The following is a 20,427-nucleotide window of genomic DNA, read 5'->3' as shown; positions in this document are numbered from 1 at the left end:
GCAATCAACAGAGCAGTATTTCAAACAACCTAGATATTGATTTTAACTTGAGTTTGGACTGGTTAATTGCTACATAAATTAAAAAGAAAAAGCAGTGAAAAGCAGAAGTAGCTCTCAACAGAGAGGAAAAGGAAGTGGCAAAAGGACATGAAAATCAGGAAATCCAATTCCTCCTAAAGCTGAGGTTAAGGTGAAGCAATCTATTTTAGGAAGAATTTGCTTTAAATTTGATGTAATAACTTGAAACTTTTATTATGGTTGCGTTGGTCCCTAAACACAAGCAGAAAACATTCTGGATAGTCTTTTAAAGAAAGTTTTCACTATTTAGTTCTTCACAGTACACAAAGAGGGGGGCAGAGGCACAAAACAATCAATTTTTTGCCTCTGTATATATAATAAATTCTTACAAATGTAATCTCAAATACGCTGGTTGTAGAAGTTGTGGTGACTAAAATGTCACATATGCACAGGTCAGTGCAGACGGTTGAGCATGTTAAATGGTACATGGAACGATAGGATGTTGAGGTTGACTCACTAAACGCACCCCTGGGTATTTATGAACACAACTTTGCTGACTCAAACGTGATGTGTGTCAAAGTTAGTAGTGAAAACCTGAGAGGCTGCAAACAAGACTATTAATGCAACATATTTGAATATGGCAGCAAAGCCCCAAATCTCTATTGGATAGTTACTGTCAAATTAAAACCCACAGCATGAAGCTAACCTAGAATAAGGCCACTAAACTCCATGCAAGGCTCTGTATGCAGCCTGCTCTTTAGTTATATAGGAAGCACAGCCACACATTTGCATTAACATTTCCTTTAAAAACAGGGTTTCTTCCTTTAATGACCACAACCTCGCAGTAGTTTGTAATAATTAGTCTCTCTTAATGCGTTACTGCGCACAGTCCAGTTGTGTAATTACACTTTTAATCAGTATCGCGTGTAGCCAGAGGACGTCTTACCGTGCTCTCTGTTGATCTGCCGCCACCGCCGTGACTCTGGTGCGCTTTCTGACCGTGGGACAGTGAGCGATCTTCAGCTAAAACAGCCAAAGAGCCTGCGCTTCATTGTCAAGATAGTTCACGTCCCTCTGAAACTTTCCTCCACTACGCCTCTACCCCGGAAATCAGCACATTCACGCCTAGAGGTTTCAAATAGAAGCACTCAAACTGAAATGAGAGGCGTCGGCAAGAAGCTGCTCTCTCAGCATAAAAACATCAAATTGGTTTTTAATGGTAAGGTTTAATAGTGACCTCTCTCTTTTCCCCCGTATCTGAGTTGTCACAGTAGCCTACATAGGTTAGTAAAAGATAAACACTAAAGAGTATTAGCCTGCATTACTAAGTTAACCCAACATTAACTAAGCATTTTGGTTATGCTGAACTTGCCAGAGCAATGATATCAATATAACTGCTGATGAATTAACTAAGCTCGTGTAACAATGTATCAAAAGTTCAAACAACCACCAAAATGTATGCTTGTTCTTCTAACGTCATTAACTTTAAAATCCCAATTCAAAAGTTAGAATTTTTAAAATGTAATTATTATTATTATTATTATTATTATTATTGTTATTAATAATAATAATAATAATAATAATAATAATAATAATAATAATTACTCTTTATATCAGCTTTACTCACCTTGAAACACTTTGGTGTAACAGCTAGAACAGTTCCAGCATTTTTTTCCTCCCAGTAGTCCTCATATTGTATTTTACTTCAGTGATACATGTACATCATGTTGTATCAATTGTTAACATGCAGAGTTAAAATTTTACACATTCGCACAACATTGAACTTCTGAATATATGACCTTTGACTGTTAACCGATATCTCTGTTCATTTTGAAGCCTTGACAAACTGAAAAAATACTCTAAAAATACACCAAGCACCCCCAAAACAAATGCTATTTAAGATAGGAAAGGGTATGAACTACATTAGGCTCTATGGATTTTTATCTTTTGTTTTATTTTATTTATTTTTTTAGCCTGACAGACCAGATACAAACCACAAATTTGTATAAAGAATGTAACTGCATATGATGATTGAGAAAGCAGGTCTAACAGCGACACCCAAAGGAGGTCGCAGTAAATAGCAAGAAGCATACATCCAAAATAAAACCACACAAGCTGAAACTGCAGTACTCCTTACCAACGACTTTAAACAGCAAAAGAAAGTTTCTGAGTTAGACATCATCTGTGTGGAGTTTCCATATTCTCTCTGTGTGGGCTCTCTTCAGGTACTTTGGCTTCCTCCCACAGTCCAAAGACAGGCAGTTAGTGGGGTTAGGTTAATTTGTGACTCTAAATTGAATGGTTGTCTATTTGTTGTTTGTTTGTTTGTTTTTAAGCTTTGTGGCATTCATGTCATAAATGATAAGTGTGAGTGATACTCCCTGAGCAGGTATTCCACTTTATGTGGGTCTCCACAGCATTTGCACCTCATCACTCGTCCCTATGTTCAACAGAGAAAGTCTCCATGAAGTCTCACATATGGAGAGTTCTTTGGAATATAATTAAACAAAAGGAAGTGCATATACAATATAATAAAAATAATTATGTGCCTTTATTATGATGATATTGCTATAATACCTCAATTTTTAAGAATAATAATTACATGAATTGGCGGGTGAAGTGGCACACACAAGAGCCCAAAAAAGAAACAAGACTCAAAAAGAAATGTGCTCATATACAGATGCGTAACTGCTTAAACCAAAATATTACCAAACAGAAAAGCAGCCAAAATAACAGAGTTTATAAGAGCTGTCATACTTGTACACAGTTTGTACATGTTTCTTAAAAAATTAAGACCACATCTCAGCATATGTAACCCACAGTGTCCCACACAAACACACTCTTTGTCCCACATGTACTTCTTTAGGGATGTGGTCACTCTAGACTTAAAATAATTGCCCAGAACCGCTGGATGAGTGTATGGCTCAGTGATGAAATCTGTACTTTACTAAAATCCCTTTTTACAGTTTTTTCTGATTGCTTAAGCACATTTTTTGTAACTATTGGCTAATTTTGCAAAACTCTTCACACAAATAAGAAAACCTGTCACCCAATCATCAAAACATTGTAGTTCTCTTGCAAAAGCAAACACAGCTAGATTAACTCTTCACACCTTCGTAAAAATGGTGTTTCCGTATCAAACAGTACACACAAGCCATCATCTCCTAAGCACACAATGCGCCAACTGCACACTGATGGTATGAATACAAAACACATCTGGCTTTTGCTTTCTCTGTGCACAAGGTAGGCTATGTCAGTTTGAGCTCATACTTCTGTCATAGATCCATAAGCATAGAGGGATCCAAACTTCAAGTACTGGTGTTTATTCAAACACATCAAAACAAACACAAGTGTTTATTTCCAAGTATAGGATTATTTGCAATCGCCATAATGACTATATGGGTTACTTGGTCTGCAGTGAACATGCTTCTTCTGCCCCAGCATCTGGTCATCTAGCAATTCTGTAAAGTAACAATTTCAGTATTTTTACATCAGTGGTATTGGTGTGTTTCTCATTGGCATATGGCAGTGCTACAAATCTTTGTGCGAAGTGACTGTACTAACCGATTCTCATTTCAAGATGTCCTTATGGTACTTGCTACAGTGTAGCGGCTCGAGTTAGGCTGGACCCGTTGGCCAGCTACCCTCAGGGTCATTCCACGGTTGATTACATGGTCCACTATTGTAGCTCTGATGTCATCAGCAATTCTATTTTTTACTCTTCCTACCCTTCCTCTCCCCCCTCCTCATCTTCCTCTCCCCCCTCCTCGTCTTCCTCTTGCTCCTCCTTGTCCTTGTCGTCCTCTTCATCCTACTTCTTCACCTCCACGTCCTCTTCCTCGGCCTCCTCTACTTCTCACTCTTTCTGCTCCCTCCATTGTACTCCGCACACAGAGCTTACCTGTATTATAGTGCTTAGGCTGATTGCAAAGTGAACTAATTATCTAAGAAAGTTTTGACATGTGAAAGTGTGCCAGACAGTTGGCAAATTAGTGTTAATGATAGCCATACATGTGTATACTTTTGCTAGGAGTGTGTTGGAAATTTGGTAATTGAGTGTTGTGCAGTGAATTGTGCCTACAGTTTTGCAAAGTGTGTGTTACAAAATTGCAAACTGAGTGCAAAGCAGTTTTTGTGCTTTTAGTTTTGCAAACTCAGTGAGTGGTTTTGCTATAAGTCTGAATAGTTTTAGAGATTGTGCTACAGGAATCACAGTTAGGGTTTAAGCATTCAGAAAAAACTGTAATATTTAAATACACATATATTTTGGTATCGAGTGTTGTAATTTAAACTCCATACCATGTATTATTTAGCAAGTTTCAAAATAAATATAAATATGTAATATAAGATTAACAGCATGCAACACTAAAGTGATAAACACAGGAGTGAATCAGTAATTCTGACAAAGGCTGTTCTCAAGAGTACTTGAGATTACATTTAAACATATTATGATATGTATTAACACATCATATAGATGTATCTGTATTAGGAAAGCCATGGGCTCTTTTTCAGTACCACTTTTCACATGATGGAACTGTATTAGTACTGCACACAGCCTGAAAATTGTGCCCATTGTCCTTTTTTTACGAAAGTTATCGATATTCAATTTATTTATGATTAAATTTTCAGATTTCCTGTGGACTGCTTTGTTGTTGGTCTCCCTGGAAACGCCCCTGATTGCTGCAGAAGTATGAATATTGAACACTGTAATGGTGCCACTGTGCTCTGTTCTCGAAGAAGCAACTCCAGGGTTGCCCGGCAGGCGGAGCTCTCGGTCCATTTACTCCCATGGCAGCAGCAGGGCATCGTTATTTCTAAGGGGTTTTTTTTCTCCCCCCTTCGTGGGATACAGACCGCTATTCTCAGATCCTGGAGCCTCAATCGAACAAGTGTGGCCCTCAGATAAGCACCGTGGAAGCAGCGACCAGGACACGCGCTTCAAGAGGGAGGACTGAGTGGACTGCAAGAACATTTTGATGTCATTTTTGCCCACGGAATCCAACTGCAGTAAGTAAAACTGCAATGAACTTTTTGGGGTTTTTTTGGTCGTGTTTTCTACACATAACAGGTTGCTTTCGGAGAAACCACGTTGTCGGAGTACAAGCAGCGATGTGGGTGTTCTGCTCGTTTCCCCCTCCTTTATTTAATCGTGTTTTCCCTCTCTCCATCTGCTGTGGCATTGCTGCCAGTTAATGCTTGCTGTAAAGCCGTGTAAAATGATTTGCGCTGGATTATAAAAAATGTTTTTGGTCATCTGTTGCAGAGACACTGGCTCCGTATTCTATCATTTTCACTGAGATTAGGTACTTCATTTATGAATAAAGGATTTGATGTAGCAAAATCCTTAAAGCCCCGAAAGTTACATATTGTAAAAGTTCATGTTGTGGATGTCTGAGTATTTCAAGTATAGAGATTGCAATCAAATGCTTTCCACCACATTTGTGTGTAGTGTAGCGGAAGTGTTAGTTATTCTGTGTGCATAGAAGAGGTTGCATGAGGCAGCTTGGTGTCAGACGCAAAACAAGTTGGATTTTAAAATTGACAGAAACAGAGAAGGCAGCACAATCTCTGCTGTCTGAAAACCTGCCACCACATCGATCCCCTTATTTTGATGTAATATTTTGAAGGTAATAGCTTCTATCTGTCAGCCGTTCCACTCTGAGCAGAATTAAAAACCTAATCCATGCTTTGGTGCTGCTGCCTGCTGGAATTACACATTTAAGTGCCCCCGTGACCTGCCTCAAGCTTCAATAGGAGCTTGGGAAGGCTGAGAGGAGCGAAGCTGTTTGGTGCTGGGACACCTCGCTCTAGCTGACACCGGTCCGGACACACTGGAGCATCTGAATGTCTGGTGACACCATGACTGAAACGGAAGCCAATGCGATACTGACCACTGCGCTGACAGGAATCCTGCTGGTGGCAGTTATGGCACTGCTCTGCTACTTTACCTGCAGACTGGCTGGTTCAGTGCCACTGGGTGGACCTGGCAGATTTTAAGGCTGTTAATGACCACTGACCTGCAGCATCTGGGAAATGCTACATTATTATATCCATGACTTCTTGCCCGGTTGGTGTTGACATTTCTTTTTAGTTAACCTGGTATGTTCAGACTTACTTCTTATTCGGAGCCTGGGACAGATTCAATTTTAAGCTTGTTTTTGGAGGTGATGAAATAATTGTAACTGAAGTAATTAGCCTCAGGTAAAGATTTTTCTGTCAAGAAATATTAATGTTGAGGTTTTCATTCAAGGGTGGACATGTGCAGTCAATCGTTTGGTGTTAATCGGCTTTGTCATGGCTCTTAAACCTCTCAGTGCCATTGAGTGCAATCCCATTAAAATGACCTTGACTATAAGCGCAGAGAAGAAAGAAGAGGGTGTGTATAATTATAGTTGAAAGCCTGACTGGCCAGGACCCATAAGGGCCCCTGTTGTGACTACTTACATTCACAGCGAGGCCTGAAGCTTAACTTCTCCAAGCTCTTCTTTTGTTTTGCCTACAAAGTGTTCAGCGACTGAAAGCTCCACTTTTGAGCAAGTCATATCAATAATGCAAAGACATATCATTTAAGTGGCTTAGATGAAATGAACACAGATGGTTGTATTCCTCTTGTGTCACCCCCACCCCCTCGCAGCCTCCTTTTTGCCTGTTTCTTTATTTGGGGAAACTTCTGTGACAGAAAGGACTTTTATCTCAACACTTTCTTGCTATAGAAGGGTGACCAAATGTTGAAAAGACTTGGCTTCATATCAGCTTGTCTTTATTGTAAAGATCAAGTAAAATAAGCAAATTCTGAGGTTCGGTTGAAAACTTAAAATGAGATTTTTTTCTCTTGCTTAATGTCTGTATTCATTGCCTATAACTCCAGTCTCCACATAACACTGAAGAAAGACAAGTGTAGCTTGCAATTAACAACTGCACTTGGTCACATTATCATGGAGTAAATAAATATTAAACCAGTATGTCAGAGTCAGTGTATGATGAAATGACGCATGCAAAATTACTAGTTTGTGCCCTTGTTCTCTTGTAGCTGTGAGACGACTGCGGCCAGGCCTCTCCAGCTTCTCAAAGTGGCATGTGGTGACTGTCTAGAGTAACGTGTCACCCGCACACACTCGACAACAGGAAGATGACAGCCCTGCTAATCATTTGCTTTTGTCTGATTTTGGGGAGCTTGGGGAACCCACAATTCCCGGGTAAGTCACTGTGTTTGTAGTCAGCTGCTAAAAAAACCCAACAAATAGAACAACAGAAACAGTCTAATGGTTTATAGTTTGACAGTAGGTGTCCAACACACACTAGGAAGGTTGAAAATCCTAAAAAGAAGCTTTTATATCAAGCTGTGTTTGGTTTAGCGTTGCCACAAAAAACAAGTAATTTTCTGGCTTTAATATTGCTTGAAAGTGTTTTCATCTTAAATCCGATGATTATTGTTTTAAATAATGGATTGATAAGTAGATAAAGATATTTGGTTGACTACCTTGAAAGAATAAAGAAATCTCCAAATATTTAAGCTGGAGAAGCTGGAACCAATGCACCTTTGGCATTTTGTACAGTGTCAATGCAAAATCTCAGCAGACCTGCATCTGGTGATTCCTAGGACTATCCAAATATAACCTGATTTGTTTATTGCAATACACAGAGCAAGAGAAAGATCCCAAGTTTTGGAACGCATGGGCTCAGCGAACTTTGAAGAATGCTTTGACGCTGCAAGAGCTCAATAAAAACAAAGCAAAGAATCTCATCCTCTTCCTTGGAGATGGTAAGCGACACGTCATTACAGATTTGTGGCAAGATGTTAATAAAGTTACATCAGTGCCTGCAGATGAAAGGTGAAATGCAACTGCGGCTACCAAAGCATTAGCTCTTCAATAGGCTCATCACCAAAGACTTGTGTGGGCGATCGTGGCTCAAGAGTTGGGAGTGCGCCTTGTAATCGGAAGGTTGCCGGTTCGAGCCCCGGCTTGGACAGTCTTGGTCGTTGTGTCCTTGGGCAAGACACTTCACCTGTTGCCTACTGGTGGTGGTCAGAGGGCCCGGTGGCGCCAGTGTCCGGCAGCCTCGCCTCTGTCAGTGCGCCCCAGGGTGGCTGTGGCTACAATGTAGCTTGCCATCACCAGTGTGTGAATGGGTGGATGACTGGATATGTAAAGCGCTTTGGGGTCCTAAGGGACTAGTAAAGCGCTATATAAATACAGGCCATTTACCATTACCATTTGTGGTCAGCGCAGAGCCTTGACACTTTGATAGGGTAAAAGTAATTCCATGTTGTAATTAGACTTGAACGATATTACAGAGGATTCAGTTGATCAGTAGAAGATGACTGAGATTTTTAAAATTTTTTCCAATGAGTGAGGTGAATGAATGGGAGCAAACAAAGCAAGCGTGCTGCCACTGGATCACTGGGGTTCTGTTTGTGCTGGATTCCTCGCTGGTTGAACAAAAACCTTTATCCTCCATGGGGGCATGTGCTTTCAGCCTCTCTGTTTGCTCTATGCGCACACCATGACATTCTTGCATGCAGCTGCATTCACAGTTATGTTTGCCGTTTTATAGAATAACAGAAAAATTAATAAAATGAAAAAAAAAAGTGTGTGCAATTGTTTAACTATTTAATGTTTCCCAAGAATTGAGATTAATGATTACTCTTTACCAGGAATATTACAGGATTCTGTTAAGTAACAACACTCAGCACCAAAGTCAGCTGTTTCCTCTGTGGACCTCTAAGCTAAGCTACATGCAGGGCAACCTTTGACATGAATCTGACTAATAGAACCAGACCTAAGGCTAAAGCATAATAATTAGTTTTGCTCTCTATGTACAAAACTATAAATGTGAGTTTTATGACAATGGTCTCATATGTTGGAGTGTTTGAAATGATCAATTAAGTGTTTTGAGTTCAGTTTTCTAACTGAAAATGTAAAAGATTCATCAAAATGCATTAGGAGTTATTCATGGAATTCAACACTGGCATGCTATTTATTGATTGATTGGTAATTTATTTCAACATGTGAACAATATACAAGTACATTTAGAAAAGAAATGAGAGAAAAAAAAATACTATACAAATTACATACAAAAAAACATTCTGATTAATTTACATGTTGAAAGGGAGTGGGAAGAAGTATACACTTATTTAATCCCACCCCTGTCCCATAAATTATCAGTGAATATTTAGTCAGCTTCCTTACTGATATAATTTGTAATAAAAATAGTGAACAGATTTCTGATATACTATATACTATAATATCACATCATGAATTTTTTGTTTGTTTGTTTTTAAATAGAGACATTCACTTAATTTAAATATTTTCCTTTTCTTTATAGATCGAGAAGATCATATTTTTATAACTCTTTTTGAACAGTTTTATGTTTGGACATTACTTTAATTCCATATTCAGTTTGTTCCATAGTTTCACTCCTTGAACAGAAACACAAAAGCCTTTTCTTGTAGTACGTACCTTCATTGTTTTGAAGTTACAAAAACCCCTTAAATTATAACTTCCTTCTTTCAAAAAAAACATACTCTGAATATTACCTGGCAGTTCTTTATTTTTTGCTTTGAATAGAATTTGTGCTGTTTGGAATTTCACTATATCGTCAATTTTCAATATTTCAGACTGCAAAAATAGTGAGTTTGTATGTTCCCTATAACCTGCATTGTGGATGATTCGAATTGCTTTCTTTTGAAGAGTAAAAAGTGAATGTAATGTGGTTTTATAGTTATTGCCCCAGACTTCTGCACAATAGCTTAAGTATGGTGAAACCAGTGAACAGTAGAGAATATGAAGTGATGTTCTGTCGAATACCTGTTTTGCCTTGTTTAGTACTGCAATGCTTCGTGATACTTTGGAATGAATATATCTTACGTGAGCTCTCCAGTTAAGTTTTTCATCTATTATTACCCCCAGAAATTTATTTTCACTGACTCTTTCAATATCAACACCATTTATTTGAATCTTTGCATTTGTATTTAAACTACTATTTCCAAATAACATAAGTTTAGATTTATTCAAATTTAATGATAATTTGTTTTTATCAAGCCAGAACCTCACTTTACTTATTTCATTAGTCATATCCTCCAATAAATTCTGCAGATCATCACCAGAGCAAAAAATGTTTAGTATGTGAAACAGCATAAGAAACTTGTTAATGTGTTAAAACTTAGTATGCACCCAACAGCTTGCTTTGTGCTTACTATTCCCAAGGGAATATTAAGACTTGCATGTACTGGACTGTGCTGAAATTAGTGTCTCAAAAGGCACTGCAGTGCTGAGCATGTTTAAGTACATGGTGCCACTGCGCAACTCTCTCGATTTGATGTGAATGCATAAAGAAATGTGTCTGGAAAGGTGTTTAATGTCTATTTGCACAAAGCTACGCTGGACCATATACTGAGTATGTAGGGCACATTATTATTTCTCTCTATTGTAACTACAAAAGACTCCTTCATCTCTGTGACCTAAAAAGTATCTGCTTCAAGTGTAGTTGTTTTCTTTTCCCTTCTTTTTCTTTTGGTATCTGCTTTTGAAGTAATATGAATGTTTTGCCTATCAGCAGTCATTTTGTTCTAGGATGTCAACTTCAACAAAAAAATGTCCATGTGCAGCAAATGAAGTACAATGAACTCTTTAATCTTTGATTTTCACAGGGTTTTCCTTTCTGTCCCTGCTGTGTCAAAATCTGTCATAAAACTCAGTGCTTTTTGCGGTTTAGGGATGGGTATTCCCACGGTGACAGCTGCTCGCATACTGAAGGGTCAGCTGAATGGACAGAGCGGAGAAGAGACGCAGTTGGAAATGGACAAGTTCCCTTTTGTATCTTTATCCAAGGTCTGACTAAAGTGCACTATGACACAATGTATTGATCGTGCTTTGGCTATTAATGGCTTCCAGAAAAGGCCTGTGACCGGAAACAAGGCTGTTTAGTGTTTATCATACTGGATGTGTGTAAGTTATAGATAAAAATAAAAAAAAATACAAAAATAGGTTGATTATTTATATCTCATTGACTCATCAACAACAATTCACTAAACTATTCATTTTAGATTCTAGAAAATGTAAAAGGATGTATTTCTTTTAGTATTCAATTCAAAAATACCTTTATTATGCTAACATGATAAAAGTTGCTCTTCTAGTGCTCTGTGTTTGTGAAATGCATGCTTGAAAAAAATCAGATAAGAACGAAATGGCAATGACTGCAATGATTCTTAAAAAAATATTTTTCTTACAGTAACATTCTCTAAACTTCAAGTGTCCATGAAGGGTCATTTATGACCCTGAATAACATTTAATGAGCCGTTATGATCATTTTAATTACCAAGTTATTTCCTACTTTATATTTTACATAATGTTTTGACAATATTGTCTTTGATATTTTTCATTTTCCAGCTCTAAGCATTACATTGGAAACCATAATTATTTATCTTATAACATTTTAGAATCTTTTTCACAGATAAAGAAAGAGTATTGATGTGATGAATGTGATGAATATAATGAGAAGCCTTCAAAATTACATTAAAATATAACCAATAGAATCATTTGTCACCCCAATAAAGTAGCTAAAATAGTTTGGTTGCTTGAGGGTTAAAAGTGTAAAAGTCTTGAGAACCACACCACAATTACTATATGTTTTCTTTCCTGTGAGCCAAGATTTCTTGTCATTTTTAAAGTGGTCATTAGAGATCTTTCTCCTGGCTTTCTCAAGAAAGATGTTTTTCCTTTGGCTACTTTTCCACATATTTACAGTCCAGTCCTTGCACTTGACCGTGGCAGAAAAAACGGCATCTAGCTCAAGAAATGTGCCTACAAATGACTATTTAACGAAAAACAACTTAAAATGGTATCTTTAAACATTTTAGTACTGGCAGGCTAGCACAAAAGCACATGATTTGTTTACATTTCTATAGTTGAATCTATGAAAAATACCAAAGAACAACAAGATGATTACCAAAGAGCTGTTAACTGCAAGAAATTTGAGGAATCTGAAGTGAAGGAGAGTGGGAGACCTAAAACAATATTTATAGCAAATGAACAGGATATGTGATTAAAAAGTCTTGTTCTTAAGAAATGGAACAAAAATCCAGCATAGACTTGACACATATCCTGACAGATGCAGTGGGCCTTTCCGTCTGTACTGTTCACTGAAGCTATAAATTATCTCAACGGGATGTAGCTGCCAAGAAGCCATTCTTAAGGAGGGAAAAGGCTGGGGGGAAAAGGCTAAGGTATGCCAGATTACAGAAGAGCTGGACTGATAATCAGTGGCAGCAGGTCTGATGGCGTGAAGAATCAATCATTTGGTTCAAATAGTCTTCAGTATTTACAGAGAGGGGTGCAATAGTGAGTGTCTACAGCTACTTGTAAAGTTTGGTGGAGGCTCTGTCGTGGTTCTGGGCTGCATTACAGCTTGGGGATCTTGCTAAAATTGAAAGAATTGTGAGAGCAGAAAAGTACAATCAGATTTTGATGCACCGTGCAACACTATTTTTTAGCATGACAATGATACCATTAATACTGACAGTGCAGTAAAACCATAACAGTGGAACATTATCAGTCATGGATTGGCCACCTCAGAGCCCGGACCTCAACATTATTGAATCAGTGTGGGATCATCTTAACGGGGAACGGAAAAAAAAAGTCAACATCAAAAGAAGAGCTTTAAATGTCCGTCAAGAAGCCTGGAGAGCTATTCCTGAAGATTACTTAAAAAAATTACAAGACAGCAGCCCAAGACAAGACACCTTCAAGCTCATTAGAATTGTAGACACTCTGGTTTACTTTTATTTGGTTTGTTTTTTTTAATAGAGCTGTCAGTGCTCATAGTTAATGCTCAAGTTTAAACAAGTCAGATCATATTAACACAAACTATCCTGCACTGTGTCCCTGCAGACCTACAACACCAATGCACAGGTGCCAGACAGTGCTGGCACAGCCACAGCTTACCTATGCGGGGTTAAGGCCAATGAGGGCACACTTGGTGTGAGTGCAGCCGCTGTCCGCTCCCAGTGTAACACCACACAGGGCAATGAGGTCACCTCGATCCTTAAATGGGCAAAGGACGCAGGTAGAGTGACAACAAACTTTTCAAAAATGCAGATCTTGTTACTAAGTTCATCCAGCCGTGTTAAGCACAAGGGTCAGTGGGGATTGTGTTAGGCTCGCATGTGTATTTTTTGGGGGATGATTGAAAACCATGGAGCACCACAAGGCTAACATAAAGACACAGGCAAACATTGATTCTGATATCCACAGCCAGCGTAGAATCACCAATTAACCTAACATGGACTAGAAAGTAAATATGCAGTTTTTTCTCCTCCCTTAATAAGTGGTTTCACCTGCTTAATAAGATAAATATTGATCAGCCTAGAGAAGCATGTCTAAAGTCTCATCAGTGACTACCTTCACCAGGTATCCTAACAACAAAGCTCAGAGTTTATATGAGTATTAACTTTTGCACTTTATACACTCAACACTCACACTAGCAAACAAACAAAAATATGCACCACGGAAGAGGAGCCAGATGTGTGGTGTGAATGAGTGCTACAGTATGGTGGGGATAAGTTTAAAGCTCTTACTCAGTCTATGGTGTATGCTTAGGTTGGCTGGTCTGCTTGGTCATGTCATAGACTCAGCCACTAGTAAAGTCTTATTTATAATGCTGTTCTTGACTTAATCCCATTTTACTTACTGACTTATGTTCATCAGCAAAGTGTGGGAAGTTACTGTCCTGTAGGTCTCAGGGTTCATTATTTCTGTCTGTGAACAATAGTTCACGCTGAACCAGTCGCAGAATCAGCTAAAACTTTATAAGCTGGTCTAATTTAATGAAGTTAAGGTGATTTTAAATGGCTTGGATGCAGTTGCTGTTCATCAGGCTGCAAATGTTTTGCCTTAATATTATTACCTTTGTTTGCATTACAATATATACTTGTTCTGTATTGACATTGATTTCTGTGTTTTACTTTAATCACCTATACTTTACTGGTTTATGGATGGTTCACAGGTCACAGACAATAAGAGAGCCAATCATTCCTCTGGGAACATGACATGCAGTATTTGACACCCTGTTTCCAGTAGATCTCCATGACTTTTTATACCATAATTAATAATTAAGGTGTAAATTGTGCAATTTGTTTACCACTGATTTCCCCGCTCCCCATACAGTGGCATCCAATTTTTACCAATGCAGATACAAAACAACTGACCCATGAATTTATTCCACTGCTGCACTGAAAGGACTCACCGAACACATAGATGGAAACGTATCCTTAAAAGGTTATTTACATATCTGAGGGGTTTCTCAATATTCATGTTTGTTTACAGGAAAGTCAGTGGGCATAGTGACAACAACACGTGTCAACCATGCGACTCCTAGTGCTGCGTACGCACACTGTGTGGACAGAGACTGGTACTCTGACAATGAGATGCCAGTAGAAGCACTGCAAGCTGGCTGCAAGGATATCGCCAGACAACTGTTTGAAAACATTCCCAACATTGATGTAAGTGAAAAGTAGAGATTCAGATTAAACCTGAAGATTAATTGATCGACTATCTGTGGACGTTATTAGCAGCTCCAGAATCCAGACTGTGGTTTGTTGGTTTATCACTTCATTCCACTCTGAAATTCATTTTTTCTAACAACTGAATGATTGTCATGAAACACATTACAGACATTCACTGTCCAGAGATAACTAAGTCTAGTGAAGGTCACATTTATTGCTTATAGCTGAATATCCTTATACACTTTTGATTTGATTGCCATAAACTAGTGCAGACATCATTGATCCTCTAATATCACTGATGTTTGCACTGTTCTATGATATTTCAAAAATATTCTTTATCTGTATTTACTGTGACCAAAGAGCTGCAACACAAATGACATGCACACCAAATGAAGGAACTGAGCCTAAAACTGATAGAAATAACACTTATTATTTGAAGAAATGCCTATGAAGTGCCAGTGAGGTTACACGATGGTGGTAGAGTCGCATCTCTGTCAAAGTTTTGCAATATTTATACGATCTGCACGAATAAAAACTAAGCGTCTTTTGTGACATTCCCGGATAAAATGGAAACATGTGCTACAGCTGCAGACTGTCAGTTGCACTTTCATGTGCTACCTCATGTGAAAAGCAAAATACTAAGTGGCGAAATACTTTTGTTATTGCTGGAAATACACTGTTTGTCAATGAGCAAGTACACAAATGTACACATCTACACGAAGATATTTAAAACTTTTGGAACTTGTTTAGCGTAATCTCGTACTAGTGCTTGACATGCTTGCAAAAGACATTCTTAATCTCGCACATTTCCCTTCCTGGTTAAATAAAGTTCTGTGTTTTGAAGATTCAGATTTGCATGGATGTTAGCAATGAGCTAGAAATGTGCTTTAATATTCTCATAGAGCTTCCTCCCCTGTTTGCTGCTTAATTTGAAGTTCTGGTCAGGCAAAGGAAGTTACAAATTGATGGCATCGTTGAACATTAGCACTGTGTTTACGAGCCAACAGTAAATGTTTGATATGATGGTTTCTTACACAGGACATGTTTTTATTTGGTCCCCAAAAAAACTGTGATTACGATTATCTATGTTTTTTTTTAAATCAGGTGATTATGGGTGGAGGAAGGAAGTATATGTTTCCCAAAAACATGTCGGATGTAGAGTATCCTAATATTTTGAAGCACAGTGGCACACGGAAAGATGGAAGAAACCTGGTGCAGGAGTGGGTTGACAGAATGAAGGACAAAGTAATTTTTCCTCTTTTGTTTCTCTTTGCTCTTCTTGTTTCCTCATTTCCTCTTTATCTACCTAATTGCATTTTCATATTCTGAAATTCAAAGTGACTCCATTTGTACCACCAAAACTGTTCTGTACCTTTTTTTCTTTTTTTTGTTGCAGAAAAATCATTATGTATGGAACAAGACGCAGCTCTTATCCCTAAACCCCAACAATGTGGATTACTTACTGGGTGAGTCTCAGTCTCATTATGACAGTTTCATTGAAGTTTTAATAAAGAGCCATGTGCGTTTGCTTTTACTGCAGGCTTATTTTCTGTGTGTAATACCTTGTTACACATTGAGCTGTGCCCTCTGGTATTCCAGGTCTCTTTGAACCTGGGGATATGATGTATGACTTGGAGAGGAACACTGAGAGTGATCCTTCACTGACAGAGATGGTGGATGTGGCTATCAAGATCCTAAAAAAGAACCCCAGTGGATTTTACCTGCTTGTAGAGGGTGAGTTTGAAGCCTCTGTTATGGTACAATTACACAGTTGTTATTTTTTTTGTTCTTGTGCTGATTTCACCAAGACTTAGCAGACTTCTGTATGTAGCTAAGATCTCCCATTCACTCCCCTTTAACTATAAAAGGGAGTACTTTTATAGTTTAAAGCACTCCCTTTTATAGTTAAAGGGGAGCATTTATATAAGAATTTTCTTTAAGTAGAGTGTTTATTGAGCCTTCTGAATCCCAAAAAGTTGAGTCTGTTCATCTGGACCTAGTTTTTTCAGTGGGAGAAACGTTTTGTCACTCATCCAAGTGACTGCTTTAGTCTCAGCTGACTGCAGGTTTCCCCAACCTTACAAACAGCACATTTGCACAATGGCTGAACCTAGCCCACTGAATGAACAATGGGCTGTGAGGTCAGTTCCTTGATCATTAATATGCAAATTGTCATGACCATTGATCAATAACCACTGATCAATGGCCATGAGTACCATTCACAGAGAGTTGGGGAATGGCTGCAATCACAGCAATGTAAGATGGTGAAAGATGTACCCTTAGGCCCCCTCCTCGATTCAGAGATGGTCTTTCCCTTTTCACGTAAATGGCCTCCTTGACTCCGCCCTCAAACCAGCGTTCCTCCCTGTCCAGGATGTGTACATCCTCATCACTCAAAGAGTATCCACTGGCCCGTAGGTGTAAATAGACTGCGGAGTCCTGACCTGACGAGTTGGCTCTTCTGTGTTGCATCATCCGCTTCGCCAGAGGTTGTTTGGTTTCCCTGATGTATAAATCCGGGCAATCCTCCTGGCACTTACCAGCGTACAATACATTACTCTGTTTGTGTCTGGGGACCCGATCCTTGGGGTGGACCGATTTTCAGCGCAGCATTTTTTGGGGGGTTTAAAAGCCACAGAAAAGCAGTGTTTAGAAAAAATGCATCTCAACTCTTTCGGTACTCCTGACACGTACGGGATCACTACGGGTTTTCGCTTAGGCAGCAGTTGTCTTTCTCTCCTGGATCGGCTGGAGCTTTCTTAGGATCCTTCCCAGCTTTGACAAATGTCCAGCTGGGATAACCACATTTACTCAGGGCCTTCTGAATCAGTACTTAAACTGAGTATTTTTAACACAAGTATTTGCACTACTTAAGTGAAGAATGTGTATACTTTCGTCACCTCTGGTTAGCTTGCATTAAGAGAGGTTTTTGTTAGATACCAGACCATCTGAAATGGCTTCCTCCACATCTTTATAGAGATAGCAATACTGGGGAGCGATTTGACATTTTTAGCCAGTTTTTTCAACTTTATGGAGCAACAGGCCAAGTTTACAAAACAGAGAAAATAAGCAGGGCTTCAAAGTCTCTCCCAAGATGCCCTTTGTCATTCCTAAAGCAGCTGCATTGGCATTTTTTGGGACAAACAAATCTGGCTCAATTACATGTTATACAAACCACTCTGAGGTCATGTTAGCCTAACTGTAAATATTTACACCAGGAGGACGTATTGACCACGGACACCATGAAGGCAAGGCCAAGCAGGCTCTTCATGAAGCTGTGGAAATGGACCGGGCTATTGGCCGGGCAGGTCTTTTGACCAGCGACCATGAAACGCTGACCATAGTTACTGCTGACCATTCTCACGTATTCAGCTTTGGAGGCTACACACCCAGAGGAAATACAATATTTGGTATGTAATGACAAGCATACGTTAGATACTGTACAGCTGAAGTGGAGAACTTGCAGTTCTTTACATTACGTCTGGTTCTTCCACAGGTCTGGCTCCCATGCTGAGTGATGTTGATCAGAAGCCCTTCACCTCAATTTTGTATGGAAACGGACCAGGTTACAAAGTTATCAATGGCGCGAGGGAGAACGTCTCTGCTGTTGACTATAGTAAGTAAAAACGTTTTATTCACATTGCTTCAGAATAATGATAAGATAGCGCTTGTCATTTGGGCAGTGGTCAAAGGCAGAGACCGTGGTGGTTCAATACCCGGCTGCTTAAACTGACTTGCAGTTCTACCTGGTGATGAAGAGACCCCAAGATATAGTTGGGCTTACCTCAGTGCTTGTGGAACTAGTCTACTGGAGGATGGCTAGACTTTATTCCACTGTAGAATCACCCACGGTGTGAGGCACTGAGCAGGGTGGGTGTACTTGGAGCGTGTGTGGTGTGCTTTTCCCTGGTAACCAAAATAGGGGTGTTTAACTAGGGTTTCAGGTTTGTTAACACTTAGACATTAAGCATATGCTCAGAGAACCTGAGCTTCTTGGTGTCCTTGCAGGACACTGAAACATGGAGGGATATCACTGGGAGTTAGTCCCTATCATCCCCTTGCGAGTTAAAAATAATAATGACTGCCTGCATCTTTTGTCTCTGTCTCTTCCTTTCAGAGGGAAACAACTACCAGGCCCAGGCAGCCGTACCGCTGAACGCGGAGACTCATGGAGGAGAGGATGTGGCTGTGTTTGCGAAAGGTCCCTTGGCTCACCTCCTACATGGGGTCCACGAACAAAACTACATCCCCCATGTAATGGCATATGCAGCCTGTATCGGGGAGTACAGGGAGCACTGTATGTCACCCAGCGGGTCAGCTGGATTACGGCCCGCCTTCTCCATTGTTGCAGTCATTCTCTCAGCTGCGCGACTTTTGTGCTGACCTTTCCCAGACACCCAACGCTGTTAATGCACTCACTTTAACCACTCATTTTAAGATTTTAATTTGATTATGTTGCTTTATTATTTTTTAATTTGTCTCTCCACTATTTTAAATATGGGACCACCTTTCGACATGTTTATTTTTACGATGATTAACTGACAAAAGTGTAGCGGATAACTAAACAAAACAATCAACCCACTGTGATGCACTGATTTTTTTTAATGGGTGCTGTGGCAGAGATCATTGTTAATTGTGAGATTTCAATTGTGATTTTTCTATTAACTAAGGATTTTCAGACTCGTTCGTCGTCCTTTTTTAATGCAGCCCGTCTCTGTTTAAATAGACCGAATTTGCAAATGTCTGAATTTGTTTCATATTTTAAATGTGCATTTAACAGTCTACCTCACAAGCTTTCAAAGATATGTTCACAATTTGAAGAATTATTATAATTTGTTTTTGTTTTTTTGCCAAAAGAGGCAAATGAATGTATAATTGACGATACATTAAGATCTTTTTTTGTCATGCATGTTTTTTTTGCATAATTTCAAAAAAAAAGAAAAAAAAGAAAAGTAAAAGAAATATACCACCGATGGTTCTGTCCAAATACAAGTTTTTAAATCTCAAATTCAATGAATGAAATGTGTCTGTTTTTCTGTTAATCTTGTTAACAGTTTTGGTGGGACAAACATGATTAAGTTTTCTCCTTTTGCCCCCATTCTCTGCCCTTCAGTTATATTTTTCCTCCAAATTTTCATTACAGCGCTCTTTTCACTGACCGCTTCAAGCATTTCAGCAGAACAATACTAAAGTCAGATTTATTTACATGTAACCATTTTTACAAAACAAAAAATGAAAAGCAGGCAACAGTGATATATGAGAAAAATTATATGTTTTAGGATGAAAAGGGACAAATTTTCACAAAATGTAATATATCAACACAAAGTAAAAACATTAAAAAATTTCAAACATTTTGTCTCACATCTGTCCAAAAACCCTCTCGGCCAGCATGTGTGTTGTACTTTTCCACCTGCTTTGTTATAGCTTGTGTGGAATGTGGGTGTATTGAAACCATTAATTTCTTGGCATCATGTGGTCACTGGGAAAACAGGGGAATCATGTTGACTGAAGCATGAAAAAGGAGGTTTAGTCTAAGCAGGCATGAAATGAAGTCCTCATGTTGTTAGCAGTACTTTCTTAATATCAGGACTGAAAATGGCTCATTTAGGCCCTCAGGAAACATGTCATGATATCAAGTTAACTTTCTCTACTGGTTTATCTTCTTTTCCTCTTCCCAGCTACACATCATTCTGCCATCCCACTTTATCGTTTCTGTTCTCCATTTAGAGAGAGATAGCGTCAGACTGTATATTATGAATATCAAAAAGCCCCGAGTATGCAACTTAACTCACTGATTTTGATGAAATGGTTTTTCAAATACAAAGCACTTGGGTGTGTCTCGTGCATTTGATTCCAGTTGTCTTCTCAGATTTTTTCCATTCAGTCAATGAGCAACAAAGCAAGCA

General features: G+C 38.9%; 2 protein-coding genes across 3 annotated transcripts in view; one reads left to right on the top strand and one right to left on the bottom strand.

The window, feature by feature from the left end:
• The window catches only part of ece1 (endothelin converting enzyme 1), a 32,073-nt gene extending 31,010 nt beyond the window's left edge, over positions 1 to 1,063 (bottom strand). Inside the window, exon 1 of the mRNA XM_085457392.1 lies at positions 965 to 1,063. The gene's annotated coding sequence lies outside the window, so the exon portion shown is untranslated. The remainder of the gene's footprint in view (positions 1 to 964) is intronic.
• Positions 1,064 to 4,875: 3,812 nt separating this feature from the next.
• Positions 4,876 to 19,872, top strand: alpl (alkaline phosphatase, biomineralization associated). 2 transcript variants are annotated; one of them, XM_085457393.1, is made up of 12 exons: positions 4,876 to 5,025; positions 7,049 to 7,214; positions 7,661 to 7,780; positions 10,735 to 10,850; positions 12,909 to 13,083; positions 14,343 to 14,518; positions 15,626 to 15,766; positions 15,918 to 15,987; positions 16,121 to 16,255; positions 17,740 to 17,931; positions 18,018 to 18,137; positions 18,639 to 19,872. In XM_085457393.1, the coding sequence occupies exons 2-12, from the start codon at positions 7,148 to 7,150 to the stop codon at positions 18,902 to 18,904; spliced, it is 1,578 nt and encodes a 525-aa protein (XP_085313519.1). In that variant the 5' UTR covers positions 4,876 to 5,025; positions 7,049 to 7,147; the 3' UTR covers positions 18,905 to 19,872. The 2 variants fall into 2 exon arrangements, with proteins under 2 accessions (XP_085313519.1, XP_085313520.1); XM_085457394.1 differs by lacking the exon at positions 4,876 to 5,025 and adding an exon at positions 5,960 to 6,085.
• The last annotated feature ends 555 nt before the right edge of the window (positions 19,873 to 20,427 follow it).

Source organism: Copadichromis virginalis, linkage group LG5, assembly GCF_057382275.1.
Source record: "Copadichromis virginalis isolate Kocher_CV1m ecotype Utaka linkage group LG5, C_Virginalis_male_GT1.1, whole genome shotgun sequence".
In the NCBI taxonomy this organism is placed as follows: domain Eukaryota; kingdom Metazoa; phylum Chordata; class Actinopteri; order Cichliformes; family Cichlidae; genus Copadichromis; species Copadichromis virginalis.
This window is presented reverse-complemented; position numbering and strand designations above follow the sequence as displayed.

Excerpts from the sequence above, each read along its gene's own strand:
- alpl (XM_085457393.1), top strand. The coding sequence starts at position 7,148 with ATGACAGCCCTGCTAATCATTTGCTTTTGTCTGATTTTGGGGAGCTTG. Across the intron at positions 10,851-12,908 it reads CTTTTGTATCTTTATCCAAG|ACCTACAACACCAATGCACA; the intron begins GTCTGACTAAAG and ends GTGTCCCTGCAG. Across the intron at positions 16,256-17,739 it reads ATTTTACCTGCTTGTAGAGG|GAGGACGTATTGACCACGGA; the intron begins GTGAGTTTGAAG and ends TATTTACACCAG.